Below are 16,768 nucleotides of genomic sequence, written 5' to 3'. Positions count from 1 at the left end.
CTCGCCGCCCGCCAACTCCGCGCTTACTTCCCGACTGGGGGGAGCCCCAAACAACCAACCCCGCTCCCACCTCCCTGTCCGCGCGTGCAGCAGCCGCGGGATTCGGGAGAAGGGGGGGGGGGGGACACACGGGGAACCAACCTTCCCATGGACTGGTCAATCGTCTGGCGGGCAGCAAAAGAGGACGTGCTGCCCGCCAGCCTGGCCTTAAGTAGGCCTTCTGGGAACTCCTCCCCTGTGCTGGGGAGGGAGGCGTGGGGGCGGGCCAGCGAGGGGAAGGCCAGACCACCCTGGTCATGAAGCCCCCCCGCCTATGGCTAGGGAGGCCGCTAACCTGTAAGCCTGACTTCAATAGTGGAGAAGCTACTTGAAGGTTTAATACGGGATAATATTCAGGAATACCTAATGGGAAAACAAAATTTTCAGTAATAGTCAGCATGGATTTATGAAGGATAGATGTTGCCAAACTAACCTTTTTTGTTTCATTGAGGAGATAAGTAGGAATTTAGACCACGGTAATGCAGTTGATGTGGTCTACTTAGATATTGCAAAGGGTTTTGATACAGTTTCACACAAGAGGTTGGTGTACAAAATAAAGCACACCATATATGCAACCCTTAAGGTTGGAGGAAAGAAAAATTACCAGCAACAAAGGAAATGGTTCTTTACAGTAAGGGCAGTTAAAATGTGGAATTCATTACCCGTGGAGACTGTGATGTCAGATCCAATAGATTTGTTATAAAAAAGGTTGGACATCTTTTTTAGAAAGGAAAGGTATACAGGGATATACCAAATAAGTAAACATGGGAAGAATGTTGATCCAGGGAGTCAGCTGATTGCCAATACTTGGAGTCAGGAAGGAATTTATTTTTCCCCTTATGAGATATCATTGGATGATATGTCACTGGGGTTTTTTGTTTGCCTTCCTCTGGATCAATATACTATAAGTATGGATATAGGATAAAGTATCTAAATTTGGCATAGGTTGAACTTGATGGACGCATGTCTTTTTTTAACCTCATCTACTATGTACCAAGAGAATGAGCCCTGCTGAGGTATGAGGCTGTGAATATTTGCCTTTATTTTATCAAATCAGAGAAAGAGAGCTTTGGTGCCTAACTTTAATTTTATTTGCAGAACCGAAGAGGAAGTGACATGGAGAAGAGAAGTCTGGACAGTCGAGGTGATAACAGCAGCAGTGGTCGAGCTCTGCCAATTAAGCAGGTATGATAGCCTGCTTCAGTCATATACTGACATTGAGTTCCTTGTAGAAAGTCTTGTATAGGTTTGGAATAAGATCACATCCAAGTATAATATCTTCTGTGGAGCATGTTTGTTCTTTGTATTCATGTTTATTCATAATGTGAGGCTGATAGAAAATCATACACCTCTTTATACAATTAATATATATTAATTAGTTAGGGCAGTGGTTTCCAAAATTTTTAAGTGACATTCTGCAGACCCCAACCCTCGATAATAGCAAGTCTGAGATCAGATGCATTCTAATTTCTTCTGTATTTAGTACAATTTTCAAAAAATTTAATTGCAGAGCTCTTTAGGGATGCCCGGGGAACCCAAGGATTCGTAGGAACCCTGGTTGAAAAACACTAGTTAGGCATTATATAAACAGATCATTTTCACCAGTCTTTGGTAAGCTTTCTCTCTAATAGCTGTCATAGTGCTATCTTCTTAGTAGACACTGTTGCTGTGTAGGTATAAGCTTCCAGACGTAGAACTATGGGGCCTATGCACTAAAGTTCGATAGAAAAAATCTAGCGTTGCTATCACGGTATGCAGAAAGCCCCGAACACCAGTGATAGCAACATTTCCAAAAATGGCGAGTAGCCGGCGATGAGATGATCGCCCCTCTGAAAAGAGCTCACACGGCGAGTTCTATCTGCTGCAGAGAGAGACACGCCTCTCTCTGCGCAAATCTTGGCCGAAATAATTTTTTTTAAATTGACATTTTATTACTAGTGTACGTGAGCCGGGGGTCTCCGGAGCAGAGCCGCGTTGATTTGAGGTTCGGGGACCCCCTGTTTCCCGAGATACAGGCCCTGTTAATGGTGTGCCGATATCTCCTATGCATTGGATTCCCACAGTCACGTGACACGGGTCTTTTCAATGCTTAGGAGATACCGGCACCCCATAATGGGGCTACCGTCACCCCTGTATCTCGGGAAGCAGAGGGTCCTCGGACCTCACATCAACAATGTTCTGCTCCAGAGACCCCCTGCTATCGTACACTAATAATAAAAAATCATATTAAAGCAGCTTTGTTACCTTACGGGATATCCGCTAAGGTAATGAAGATGATAAGGCACAATAGCTGGTTTATTGAGGGCAGTGGGGGTGAGTGAAGGGGATCTTGGCCCTTCACTCACTCCCTCTGCCCCCAATAAACATTACAATATGTAATAACCAACAATACACAACCCACCCACCCCCTGCACCCCCACATTAAAAAAAAAAATGGTTTTAACACATGATCTCAGAGGCTGGCGGGTGTCCCCGGGTGGTCGCCACGGGTGTCCGGGGGTCCTCAGGTTGTCCCCGCGGGTATCTGTGGGCCCTCAGGTGGTCCCCGCTAGTGTCCATGGTCCCCATGGGTGCCCAGCTGCCCCACAAGGGGTCCCCTGGTGGTCCCCATGGGTGTCTGGGGGTCCCGGGGTCAGGGTAGTCCCCACTGGTGTCTGGTGGACCTCGGGTGTTTCCCACGGGTCCCCGCTGGTCTGCAGTACCAATCCTGTTGTTAAAAAAATAAACATGGCATACATTTCAATAAATACACCACCTCCCCTCCCCCCCCACCCCTCCATACACATACAGTACAATAATAGGCAAAATAACCATTATCCAGATATGGATAATAGCTCATTTGCCCATTATTAAATCAAACATTATCCAAATAGCATAAATAAAGTAAATAAAACCGTTCTACTTACCCCTGCCATTATGAAGGGTGTCCTCGTCAGCATACTGCAGGGCCATGTCCTCTGATGCCCGCAAGAATACATACAAAAATACAACCTAATGGCCCCTAACACCTTAATAACCGCTATAGTAATTAAGGTGTTAACCCCCGTCCCCTGCTACCTACCCTGAAGGCCTAACCACCCACTCTGGACCCACTATACTCACCCTGTACCCATTGATTGGCATAGTGGTACAGTACATCATACCCATATAATATGGCCATGAGATGCCACAATAGCACTCAATGGTAACCCTAATCCAAAAGCATGAAGGCCAAAATTCAACAACACAAGCACCTAAAAACCATTATGTGGGGGCACAGGGGGTGTGTTGTGTATTGATGATTATTACATATTGTAATGTTTATTGTGGGCACTCACCCCCTCTGCCCCCAATAAAGGTGCTGTTGTTCCTTATCCGCTCCATTGCCTTAGCGGTTAGCCGCTAAGGCAGTGATTCCAGTGAGCAGTCTCAGGGGTTCCTCCTACAGACCACGGAACCCCCCCACCCCCAGAGTCCACTCGCTCTCAGGACTGCACAGTAGGAGCGCGCTCTAGCAGTGTGACCCGGCAATTCCTGTGCCTGCTGCTAGCTAGAGCAAGCAGCAGTCCTGCCTGCTCTGCCATTCTGCTGTCCGCCGCCGCCTCCTCTGCCGGCAACCGGAGGATACCAGGCTCTCCTCCCACCTGAGGTAGGCATATGGGGGGGGGGGGTGGGAGATGATGTGAGATCCTGGGTTGCATAGGGTGATGTGAAATGCAGAGGTGGTGGGTGACGTGAGATACAAGGGGGTGAGTGATGTGAGATGCAGTGGGGAGAGTGATGTGAGATGCAGGGTTGCAGAGGGTGATGTGAAATGCAGGGGGAGAGAGTGATGTGAAATGTAGAGGGAGTGGGTGATGTTAGATGAAGGGGGAGAGTGATGTGAGATGCAGGGGGGATAGTGATGTGAGATGCAGGGGGAGAGTGATGTGAGATGCAGGGGGAGAGTGATGTGAGATGTGGGGGGTAATGTGAGATGCAGGGGCTGGGTATATGAGGATGATGATGATGAAGATGGGTGCTGGAGGAGATATGAGGATGATGAGGATTTTACCCGTGCGGCCCGAATCTGTTTTCCTTGGAGCAGTTAGGCCCTTCTCACTTTACAAGTTTAATATGTATTGGCGGGGGCAGGGTATTTTTATTATGTATTGCGGGGTGGGGTTATATGTATTTAGGGGGGTGGGGTTTTTGGTATGTATTTTGCAGGGGGTATTGAGTGAGAGTTGGGTAATTGACGGAATGTAAGGGCGAGTGAGAGAAGAGGGGGGAGGGAGTGAGTGAGGAAAAGAGGGGAGTAAGAGTAAGACGCAGGGGATAAATACATGCGAGGGGGGAGAGGGAGTGAGATGGAAGAGAGAGAAATACATAGGTAGAGGGTGGGAAATAGAGGGGGCTCGTGAGGTGTGAAATTTTGTGATTTACCCCTGTCGAACCTAATGTGTCAGCCAGATAGGGGATCCCCGAGATTTTTCGAAATACTTCAAGGGTTCCTCCAAACAAAAAAGGTTGGTTATCACTGCGCTATGGTAATGAAGTTGCCTGTAAATGCATTTTTATTGCATCGGATTGATGCCGCGGGTCTCCGGTGCTGATATTAATGGATATCAGCTCTGGAGTCTCCCGGGATCAATCCGATGCAGGAAAAATGCATTTTTTCTAAGTCTCTCTCTCGCCGCTTATCGGCAGCTTCTCGCCATCCTCTTGCCAACTTTTCCTGGCGAGACGATTTGGAGAGGAAATCTCTATTCTAGAGCCGCGATTAGCCTCGATAAGCTAATTTTGGCTACTAAAATAGCACGAGTTTGAAAAGCTGGCGATAAGTGGTGATAAGTGGCTTATCGCTGCGTGTTTGGCGTTTTTTTTAACAGCAAAAAAAATTGACGAAAAGCTCTTTTATCGCCGACTTATCGGAGCTTACTTAATAGCAGCAACTTAACTTTGGCGATAAGTGGCATATCGGAGCATTCTGCATAGGCCCCTACAGCATGTCTTTAAATTCTGTTAAAAAAGTCCTGAGGAAGAGAGTAGAACTCTCAAAAGCTCGTCTTATAATATCAATTGTTAGTGCAAATAAAAAAAGGCATCACCTAATACTGAAGTGCTCATTTACTCTGCACTATCACAACTGGACTAACATGGCTATTTCTATTTACTTCACGTTGCAAAAAAGCAAATCAAAATCCAACTTGTGAGCACATTCACATGTCTTACACAGGTCCACCAACCCGCCTTTCCCCAATATCTTAGCATACAATGCTTCCACTCCTGCCAGGGACTCTGGGTAATGACATGGAAATGAGCTTTGTGTGTCACTTTTTGGTTCTTAACCATTTTAACATGTGCCCCTATAAACTTACAGTATGCCTGCTATATTATATCGCATTTTCAGCAAAGACTGGGTTAAAGCAGCAGTTCAAGCTGCCGTTTTGAAAATTAATTAATTTAATTTCAATATGTGCATCAATACAATCTGCACACTGACAAGTGATTAGCTAAGTGGCTGACCAATCCATTCTCCAGTGATCGATTGGCGAAGATTTGGCTCGGGGGTTCACTAAAACCTGTCAGTGCAGCAGAAGAAGACCCAAGATGCAAAGGTCTGTGTGGAAGATCATGTGACCAGGCAGTCACTAGGTACAATTGGTGCACTGCTAGAGAGAGGCAAAAGGGGTGTACCAGAGCCTGTCTCAGAAGAGGAAGGGAATGTGACTTTGTAAATGGTTGCTACGGTATAGAAACAAAAATGCTTGTTACATTAGAATACATTTAAAATGTCTTAACTTTTTTTTATTTTTTTTAAAATGCTGCAAGTATTTTCCCCTAGTACAGTACTGATTTTGTTTAAAATAGCTACACATGTAGGATATTGCTTGAACACGCAGCTTTAAAGAAGTGCATAGCCAGTAAACATACTTGTTGAAAAAAACTAACTTAGAAATAAACACCTATTGACATTATTGTATCAGAGGGACTATGTATTGACTGTGCCCCTATGTTACGAGTCAGTAAGTTACATTGTACATAAATCAGATGAGAAATTACTTAATCATTTTCATTTATAGTCTATTTTGCCATAATTTTGTCTTATTATTATTTAAGTAACCATGTCTGAGCTGGTTTAACCTTGTCTAAAGAAACTAACATCAAACGTGCCAACCTTGGGGAAAAAAAAGCTACATTTGACATAAAAGATAAAACCTAGAGCAGTCAATGACTTGGCTCTGCACAGCATTTGTACAGTCTGTAGATAATCCCCTATGTTTCAGCAGGTTAAAGTGCTTTATGGGATTTCACTACTGCCAGCGAGGGGCTCATAATGATTTTTATGTCTGCTTTCTCTTAAAGGATAAGCTTTAAAAGGTTCAAAGTGTGAATCACTTTATTTTGCAGCATGTTTGTTTCCTGGGACCAGAAAGGTCCAGAAAATAAATGACTGTCTTAAAAATAATTGGCTAGCCCTAATTCCTGCAGTATAAAAAGAAAATGTGTAAATAAACACTGCTGTGCAGTCTCTTGGGTTAAAGGGTTAACGTGTGTTTCCTGAGCAGGGATTAATGTCCCTCCAGGAACGTGTTAATTTATTACCATTTGATTAGCTAACACACTGACAATGTTCAATGGTAAATGGCAAACACCCACACACTCAAGTGAGCACCTTAATTGTTACAATTCAATTTAGCAGAGAATGTTAAACGTAGGAGTACGCTAGGACACAGCAGAGAGCTTTAGCTTCTTCTTTCATGCAGCAGCTACCCACTGCTTCCAGTGGGAAGAGTCACTGCAGAGAGAGCCCACACACATTCCAATTGAGTGTGTCCATAAAGATATAGCTTCAAATAATTGAGGCTGTGACACCAAGCCACAGTTGCCTTTTACCAAGATGCAGAGAGAAGCCAGCACTCTGTGTGGCTATGTGGGTGGTACAAATATTGTTATGTGCAGTGTAGAGCGAAAAAAAATGGACGAGAAACATTTGGAAACGTATAGGAACATATGGGGGAGGTAGCAGGTGGGGAGATAGGAAAGAAGAGAGAGTTGAGAGAGAGATTGAAAAGATGGAATAAAGGCAGATAAATTGAGTGGACAGATTTGAACGGGGGCAGAGGGGGGGCATACGATGTGACAGAGTCAGGTAAAAGAGGGGTAGAGATACAGATGAAAAGAGGGGTACAGTATCTCCAGCATTGACCTGAGGTATCAAGTCCTCCAGTGGGCTTAGGACCCTAACGTCTGCATTCACTTAAGTTCACAAACTACTTCAGCATGCGCCGGTACTTTGCGACATGCGGTACATTTTCTAGAAGTGTTTTCCTTGCATTAAAAAATACAGTTTAATTTACAATTACTGTACCCCTCTGCTTTAAATTAAATCAACCAAAAATTGTGTACATTAACAAAAATGCTTAATATAGTTGTTTGGCTATGTGAATCTCAAATAGCAATCATGCAAAGCTCTCTTTTTGTATTTAGCCTAGATAGAAAATAACTAACAATCACTGTTACAAAGATCACCTGGTTCTCATGCAGACCACAAAGCTAGTGCTGTTAGATGGATGTTCATTCCAGAAACATGCCCATTAGTAAGATGGCCGCGCTCCACTAGTTATCTAGTTTAACTTCTTGAAGACCGACCGGTGTAAAAAGTTGCGTCTCCATCTGCTCCTTGCGTCACCGAGGACAGTAAGTTTTGCTACATCTGTAACAAACATTCTCACATCCTTTCTTTTTTTACAGAGCTTCCTGATGAAACGTAGTGGCAACTCTCTGAACAAAGAGTGGAAGAAGAAGTATGTTACACTGTCAAGCAATGGAGTATTGTTCTACCATCCCAGCATTAATGTAAGTTTTTCCCATACTTCTAGCTTTTTTTTTTACCTATTATGTGAACATGCTGTACAACTTGTGGGTCTACAGATGATGTTATCATTCTAAGTCACAATCAAGTTCAATATTGTGCGGTTAATTGAGGATTCCATTAACTTTCCAGGTATCAAAACTGATCACATAAGGTAAAAAGCGACTCCTCTTGTCTGTAGGTAGGGTCTTTCACAATATGCTATGGATAAAAATCCCAAAACATCTTTTGTTCAGCATGCACTCAGTGTTACTCACAGCACTTCCATAAAAACATAAAGGAGCATCAATTGCTATCCAGGAAACTTTCTGTGTGGGATCACAAGAATTTAAGTAACAGAAGAAAAAGTCAGAGAGCACTCAACTTCCAAAGCATTTCGGTTCCCGGACAGGGCCATCATCAGAGCCCCGGACCAAAACGAGATGAATAAAAATCCTACAGTCACTATTGGATACAAATTTGATGCAGGCACAGGAGTGGAGCTCGAAATCCTTCCTCCTGCTTATTTATTATTAGTAATATTTCTCTGCTCTTGCAATCAGATTGAATGTCAATACTGTCCTGACAGTTAACTACAGATTTCAGATACTCTTAGCAAGGGAAATCAGGACAGGACTCCATTCTTTTTGAAGCTAAGGCTTTCTAGCTGACACCTCCTGCTAACAAAATAACATTGCGAATTATTTTGCCTTCACATTGATTTGTGCTCAGTTAACAATTCTTAAACCTAATGTCCAGCATTGCAAAAAGGATATAACAGCTACTGTTATCGTGACAAATACAAAAAACATTTCGATTTCAATCAGGTACAATGAGCAAAACTTCACAAGAGCCTCAATCACCCTGCTCTGCAATTAACTGCAATTAATTGTTTAAATGTCAATAGTACATGCAAAGCACCTTCATCAGGATTGCTTTGCACCAAAACATTGGATGCTTGGATTACTCTATAGTCATTAAATGACATTTTCTGCAATTGCTCGATCTCCAGTTTTTGGTGTGCTTGGCTACTGCCTTATTTACTAGTCTAGTTTCCTAACCAGATTCTTTTTGCCTTCGCACCCAGGTTTACTACAAATTATCCTTTTAGACCCATGCTAGGGGCATCCCAAGTGGCTGGCCCCAAGACTCATTTTTGCGTATTATAGTACATGCCCCATACTACATGGGTTAGGATCGGTTTTACATGGGATATATTTATAAATTAACAGTTTAATTAAAAGATGTAAAATGCAGTCATACAAACACTCACACAGGCCCAGATACACAAGTATTTTAAGTCAGGGCTCATAACGTAATGCTATTAAAATCAGTAATGGACGTTATGTTCCCTGAGGTTAACGCGAATCCACAAAGATAAATATATGCAAAAACAACGGCCATGACTGATTGCATTACCATTACAGCATGTTAAATTAGCACTGCCTTGCGTTAGCTTACCATGATCCAGGTCTTACCTAAAGGGGGCATAATCTCCCTCAATACCTTGAAATATGGGATACATCCTAATAGCAAATGCAAAGTATATTTAAATTACTCCTATTAGCATGTCCTCCATGCATCTCGTGTGTACTCTGTGACGATATGGGCAATGAGGGTCTTATAATAAAGGTGAAGCCCAGCAATTTTTCTATCGTCTGGGTGAATATACAGGGTTGCCCTGTATATAAATCGTTTATTGGCTCACCTGGCCAAATATATTATGTGAATGTATGTGTAACCCTTTCTTTTCTGTGTGTAATGTAACTGCAAGCATACAAATATGTTTTAGAGCCTGGCCAAGGTCTCTGTAAATGCAGGACTGAGAAACCCTTTGTTCAGCCCACTTTTCTGCAGAAATGGCATTGCTGGGACTGGAGGGTAAGCCATTGTGGTGGTACCGGGCACCTAGGACTGCTAGGATTCCCTATGTATTCCCTGTGTGGAGTGAGTGTAGCTCTGTCGGTGATACTATGTTGTGTCTGTTGGCTCCGGCCTGTTTATTTGATCTCTGTGTCCTGTCTGGTGCTTGATCCCGTGAAAGTGTCCTGGATCACCCGTGACAGGCTTCTTTTTGTGCATAGGCTTGATGTTTTAAGGTGGGTTTGAGGAGATGTATATATATATATATCTCACATAGGACTCCTATGAAATAGGACTTTCCCCCTTCCTCTCCCCTGTCGGCACTCAATGATGCCTTAAATGAACACCTCGTGAAGTCAATAACGGGGTCTCAGTGCATTTATGACTGAATCCTTTGTGTGTTAGCACAGCTGATACAGCAGAGGTAGTCTCAGTTTGCCACCTCAACATATTGATCTGCCAATGCGAGCAACATCGATTAGCTGTGCACCAAACGTCCTACAATTCTTGTCCTCTCTCCTACGACTTCCATGTTTGGATAATGGTTCACTGTTATGATCAGGTGGAATAAAAGTGAGATTTTTTTTCACAAAATGAGCAAAACAAATGTCAGGCTTGTTTTGAATGGAATAATAAAAGTTCAACAAAAGTTAAGTGCATTTCTACTGCAATGTCATACTTACTGTAAGGGTCTATGGGGCTTGTCCAGTATGCGATGATCCAGCGCTACCACATGGAAATTTCAATGGGGCATTCCGTGCAGCGCTATTGCAGCTTACCCTTTGTTTCAAAACAACAATTCATACCAGATATATATATATAATACAATTTGGTTGGTTTAAATAGAGATTCTTGTCTTTAATGCATCTGGTGACAGTTTTTGCCCCAGAATTGCACCACATTTGCCTTGATACACATGCTCTTAAGTGTAGAGTTACCATAAAATAATTAATTCTTTAATTAATAATTAATTATTAATACATAATAATAATTCCAAGCAGCTGTGGTAAGCATGCTGAGCTCACAGTTTTCTGCCTCTGTTTAAAGGATTACCTACACAGTACACATGGGAAGGAGATGGATCTTTTGCGAACTACAGTAAAGGTCCCAGGCAAAAGGCCACCAAGAGCCATCTCTGCCTGTGGCCCATCCACCAGCATCAACGGTTTGTTGAAAGATGTGAGCAGCCCTCAGGTTGGGGATACAACAAACAGCAAGCCACAGACAACAAGTAAGTAGACACTCATGTTGCTTACTAGATAAAGTGATAAAGAATAACAGCCAAAACAAGGTGCACACATCTCCAAGTAGTTTTCACATAGCTGAGTACGGAATTCTAATTTAAACTAATGTATGTATCATGGCACAGAAAGTGTGCTTACACACATTGCAGCTTTATTTAATCTACTGTTTGGAGTTGTGTCCAATATATGACCAGTCAAGCGCCTTACACTTCATTAAGATCATTCGCCGGGTAGTTTTAGGTCACTTTAGTTATTGTGGTCTTTGTGATGCTAGGATAAAAGAATGCACTATAATGGAGAATTTGATATATCCCATTATAATCATTGGGTTTCTTAACGTGGTCTCGTTATTTAACAGGAACCACCACAGAGACATTTAGCTGCTACTCAGACAAAACCGAGTCATGGGAAATATGTATGCTGAGTAGTTTGCATATGCCTATGAGAATTGGGATATTGGGAAAGGCCTAGGAGGAAATATGATGAGCTCAGTTTTACTTTACAACACGCCAAAATACTCACTCCTTGCATACAGTACACACCATAACATTTTCCTACTCCTTCTCTGTAAACGTTCCCTACATACTAATTAGACTGTAAACGCTTTGGGGCAGAGATTAATTTCCCCAATATTTACTTTTAAAGTGCTTATTCCCATATTCCCATATTACAGGGGTTCTCAACTCAAGTCCTCAAACTCCCCCTTCTCCTCCCCCCCCCCCCCCACAGGTCAGGTTTTCAGGATATCCCTGCTTTAGCACAGGTGGCTCAGTCAACTGAGCCACCTGTGCTGAAGCTGGGATATTCTTAAAGCCTGCCCTGTTGGGGGTCTGGAGGACTGGAGTTGAGAGCCTCTGCCATAATACTGTATTAATATTACATAGTAGATGAGGTTGAAAAAAGACGTAGGTCCATCAAGTTCAACCCCAATTGTTTGGCATCTATTACTGCTATGTGCTATGTACATGGATAGTGCTATGCAAATAAATATAGACAGAAATGTAGCCAGACTTACTGTCTCCGTAGCCACGGCAAAAAGGTAAAAGCCTGTAGGGGCTCCATACTTCCGTATTCGACTTCCTGTTGTGTTATGTCCTACCAGGGGATGCCTCAGCTACATTTCCAAAACTTTCCTGGGAAGAGGGGAAATGGGCCTGGCTTCATTTATACATACAACGCTCTTACAATGTATTACTTGAGAGTTGACACAGCCTTAGATTGGCACAGCCAATTAGGGATTATTTCATTAGTCCCACAATATGAGACATCATTGGGTAATGTTTGGGGGGTTTTGTTTGTGTTCCTCGGGATCAATATACTCTAAACCCAAATATAGGATAAGTATCTGCCGTCTAAATTGAACATAGCTTAAACTTGATGGACATATGTATTTTTTCAACCTCATCTACAGTATGTAACAATGTAATATCACATGGTCATACAATAAAAAGAAGACTACAACTAAAAAAGTGTAAAATATACCCCACAAATAAATACCCAAATCAGAATCCAAATATTTACTTCTGTCTTAAACACCCCCCCAGTGCCAAAAAATACCTTCTTCATAGTAGATGTACTATTACTGGGATCTCTGTGATTCAGAAGAAATTCACTTACAAAGTCCAATTGCACAATGTAGGTTCCAACATGGCAGCCAATCAATAGGGGGAGTCCTGACTCTTTTTTGGCTCAGAAGTAATGATACAAGTAGCTGTTTTTCCCATTTTGGCTGGATTTTTTCCTGCATCGGGAGTCTTCCAGTGACAGGAAATCAGCTTTGCTCCCAAAGGATCACGCAGTTCAAGAAAGATGACAAAAAAGCCCTTAACAGGGTGATTGTTATAAAATGATCAGCCTTGAAATTATTCACATGCGGTTTCATCATGTTGTTAAATTGCTGTGGTGGACTGCTAATGCATGGTAGTTATCTATAAATATATCTATATTACCTTTGTAATCTACTATGATTTATTCTTCACTATGCTGTGCCACAGGCCATGACATCAGTGCAACACAAGGCTACAGGTAATATAATAACTGACCATGCATTGCTTTAACTGAGTGTCTAGCCAGATGGTCCTGACTTTCTCTCCTCTCCTAACATTGTGTAAAAAGTGAAACTTTCCTTTTGTTAAATGTTGGTACATACTGTACCAGGCACTTTTGGTAGGGGTGCATTGCCTGAATACTCTTCTACATTGTAATGTAGAATTAGTGCAATGAATATGCATCTATGTTTCCACATATTGAATTTACAAATTGTCATTTGGGGAAGACAAAACATTGAGTAAGACAGAGAATGAAGGGGTAGCGATGTAATTCTAGCATTCAACACATTCAATAGAGCATTCACGCCAGATTGCAGGGGAGAAACTTTGGGAGGCCAGGTGGCAAGTTAGTAGAAGGCTACAGTAATCAAGGTGGAGAGCACGAGGAGGGCATTTATTATTGTTTTGGCTGTAGAGTGACACAGGAAAGGGGCAATTCTAACAGAGGAAGAAACAATATAATTGAGCTGGAGCATAAATGTGAGAGGAAGAAGAGAGGAACTAATAATGGCAGAGGTGAGCTAAGTGAGTAAATGAAGACAGGGAAGTTTTATGAAAATAGAGTAAAAACTAGAACCAGATGGACTTCTAGCAGATTTCTGGCTGCAGCCCTACAATTAGTTTGTGGCTATTTTCTCAGTAATCACAATGTTACTGCAATAGGTCACTCTGAAATTCCCTTAATAATGTCATCTTTATGAAGTGTGGGGCCTCAATGGGATACAGCCTGACCTGGATGTAGCTCTATAAGGTCAACTGACCTGGTTGCACACAAGAGCCGAGAGTGGTTATAGCCACCTTTGAATTAATAATCTTTAATCCCCGTTTAAGTTTGATCTAAATTACCGCTGTGGAATGAAACTGACTAAACTAGTTTTGTTAATTTTGTTTGAGTGAATTCACATGCTAATTTTTAAATGACATAAAAAGGAAGGAGATTTGGATTTGCATTTTAAGTCCATGTAATTCAGTGAATGCACATGCTGATTGGACTGGGATTTCATCATTAGCTGTCAGGTAAAATATTATAGGGGTTTTTGTATAAAGCATCGCTAAAAACTATTTTTACGTAAAAGTGACACGAAAAAGTGACAAATGAATGCGTCTTTGTGCGCCAATATAGTAAACTGTTTTTGATGAGTTATGCAGCATGTGTCAACTTTTTTGTCACTAAGTAAATAATGATGCCAGAGAATGGAGGTAGAGGCAGAGTTTGGAAGGTTTGGTGCACATATGCAGATAATGGGCTCTATGTATCAAGAGTTACATGTGCGATGATGAAGTTGGTAAATAAAATAGATATTTTTTCCTTTCTGAAATGGATATTTAAAGCATCAGGCCGAGCTGCCCTTTTAATTTATTTTGTATTATTATTTATTTATTTTCCCTTTAATATGTGCATCAATAATGAGCTAAGTTGCCAATCTATCCATTCTCTTGGGATCGATCTGCGAAGATTCAGCACAGGGGGTTCACTAAATGGTTGTCAGTGCAGCATAAGAGGATCAAAGATGCAAAGCTCTGTAGGGAAGATCATGTGAACAGGCAGTCACTAGATACAATTGGTGCACTGCTCGAGAGAGGGCAGGGCTCAAAAAGGGATGTGCCAGAGCCTGTTTCAGAAGAGGAAGGGCATATGACTTTGTAAATGGTTGCTATAGAAACAAAAAATGATGTATTGAAAAAATAATTCTTTATACACGTTTCCTCCCGCCTTCCCACATTTCCTCCCGCCTTCCCACATTTCCTCCCACCTTCCTACTTTCCTCTGTCCTTCCCACGTTCCCTCTCTCCTTCCAACCTTCCCTCCTGCCTTCCCACATTCCCTCCCGCCTTCCCACGTTTCCTCCCGCATTCCCACGTTTCCTCCCGCCTTCCCACGTTTCCTCCCGCCTTCCCACGTTTCCTCCCGCCTTCCCACGTTTCCTCCCGCCTTCCCACGTTTCCTCCCGCCTTCCCACGTTTCCTCCCGCCTTCCCACATTTCCTCCCGCCTTCCCACATTTCCTCCTGCCTTCCCACATTTCCTCCTGCCTTCCCACGTATTCCCCTGCTTTCCCACGTTTCCTCCTGCCTTCCCATGTTTCCTCCCGCCTTCCCACACTTCCACCTCCTTTCCCACGTTTCCTCCTCCCTCCCCACGTTTCCTCCTCCCTTCCATGTTTCCTCCCGCCTTCCCACATTTCCTCCTGCCTTCCCACATTTCCTGCTGCCTTCCCACGTTTCCTCCTGCCTTCCCAAGTTTCCTCCTGCCTTCCCACGTTTCCTCCCGCCTTTCCACGTTTCCTCCTCCCTTCCCACGTTTCCTCCTCCCTTCCCACGTTTCCTCCTCCCTTCCCACGTTTCCTCCTGCCTTCCCACGTTTCCTCCCGCCTTTCCACGTTTCCTCCCGCCTTCCCACGTTTCCTCCCGCCTTCCCACGTTTCCTCCTCTGTCCTTTCCACGTTTCCTCCCGCCTTCCCACATTTCCTCCTCCCTTCCCAGGTTTCCTCCTCCCTTCCCACGTTTCCTCCTCCCTTCCCACGTTTCCTCCTCCCTTCCCACGTTTCCTCCTCCCTTCCCACGTTTCCTCCTCCCTTCCCACGTTTCCTCCTCCCTTCCCACGTTTCCTCCTCCCTTCCCACTTTTCCTCTGTCCTTCCCAAGTGTCCTCCCGCCTTCCCACGTTTCCTCCCGCCTTCCCACGTTTCCTCCTGCCTTCCCACGTTTCCTCCGCTGTCCTTTCCACGTTTCCTCCCGCCTTCCCACGTTTCCTCCCACCTTCCCACGTTTCCTCTGTCCTTCCCACGTTTCCTGCTCCCTTCCCACATTTCCTCCTCCCTTCCCACCTCCCTTCCACGTTTCCTCCTCCCTTCCTACGTTTCCTCCTGCCTTCCCACGTATTCCCCTGCCTTCACACATTTCCTCCTGCCTTCCCACGATTCCTCCTGCCTTCCCACGTTTCCTCCCGCCTTTTCACGTTTCCTCCTCCCTTCCCACATTTCCTCCTCCCTTCCCACATTTCCTACGTTTCCTCTGTCCTTCCCACATTTCCTCCTCCCTTCCCACATTTCCTCCCGCCTTCCCAGGTTTCCTCCTCCCTTCCCATGTTTCCTCTGTCATTCCCACGTTTCCTCCTCCCTTCCCACACTGCCTCCTCCTTTCCCACGTTTCCTCCTGCCTTTCACACATTTCCTCCTCCCTTCCCACGTTTCCTCCTCCCTTCCATGTTTCCTCCCGCCTTCCCACGTTTCCTCCCGCCTTCCCACGTTTTCTCCCGCCTTCCCACACTGCCTCCTCCTTTCCCACGTTTCCTCCTGCCTTTCACACATTTCCTCCTCCCTTCCATGTTTCCTCCTGCCTTCCCACATTTTCCCCTGCCTTCCCACATTTCCTCCCGCCTTCCCACGTTTCCTCCCGCCTTCCCACGTTTCCTCCTCCCTTCCCACATTTCCTCCCGCCTTCCCACGCTTCCTCCTGCCTTCCCAGGTTTCCTCCTCTCTTCCCACGTTTCCTCTGTCCTTCCCACGTTTCCTCCTCCCTTCCCACATTTCCTCCTCCCTTCCTACGTTTCCTCCTCCCTTCCTACGTTTCCTCCTGCCTTCCCACGTATTCCCCTGCCTTCCCACATATACCCCTGCCTTCCCACGTTTCCTCTTGCCTTCCCACGTTTCCTCCCACCTTCCCACACTTCCTCCTCCTTTCCCACGTTTCCTCCCCCCTTCCCACACTTCCTCCTCCTTTCCCACGTTTCCTCCCCCCTTCCCACGTTTCCTCCCCC

The 16,768-nt window shown here is 44.1% G+C and overlaps 1 protein-coding gene across 8 annotated transcripts in view; it reads left to right on the top strand.

Annotated features, from left to right (window-relative positions):
- AGAP2 (ArfGAP with GTPase domain, ankyrin repeat and PH domain 2) overlaps nt 1–16,768 on the top strand; it is a 319,313-nt gene that overhangs the window by 280,604 nt on the left and 21,941 nt on the right. For all 8 annotated transcript variants that reach the window (XM_075591590.1, XM_075591591.1, XM_075591588.1 and 5 more), the window contains exons 9-11: nt 1,138–1,224; nt 7,756–7,860; nt 10,766–10,949. In XM_075591590.1, the coding sequence (XP_075447705.1) occupies nt 1,138–1,224; nt 7,756–7,860; nt 10,766–10,949 (376 nt within the window). The remainder of the gene's footprint in view (nt 1–1,137; nt 1,225–7,755; nt 7,861–10,765; nt 10,950–16,768) is intronic.

Source organism: Ascaphus truei, chromosome 3, assembly GCF_040206685.1.
Source record: "Ascaphus truei isolate aAscTru1 chromosome 3, aAscTru1.hap1, whole genome shotgun sequence".
Taxonomy (NCBI): Eukaryota; Metazoa; Chordata; class Amphibia; order Anura; family Ascaphidae; genus Ascaphus; species Ascaphus truei.
Note: the sequence above shows the minus strand (reverse complement) of the source record. Positions and strands in the feature narration are given on the sequence as shown.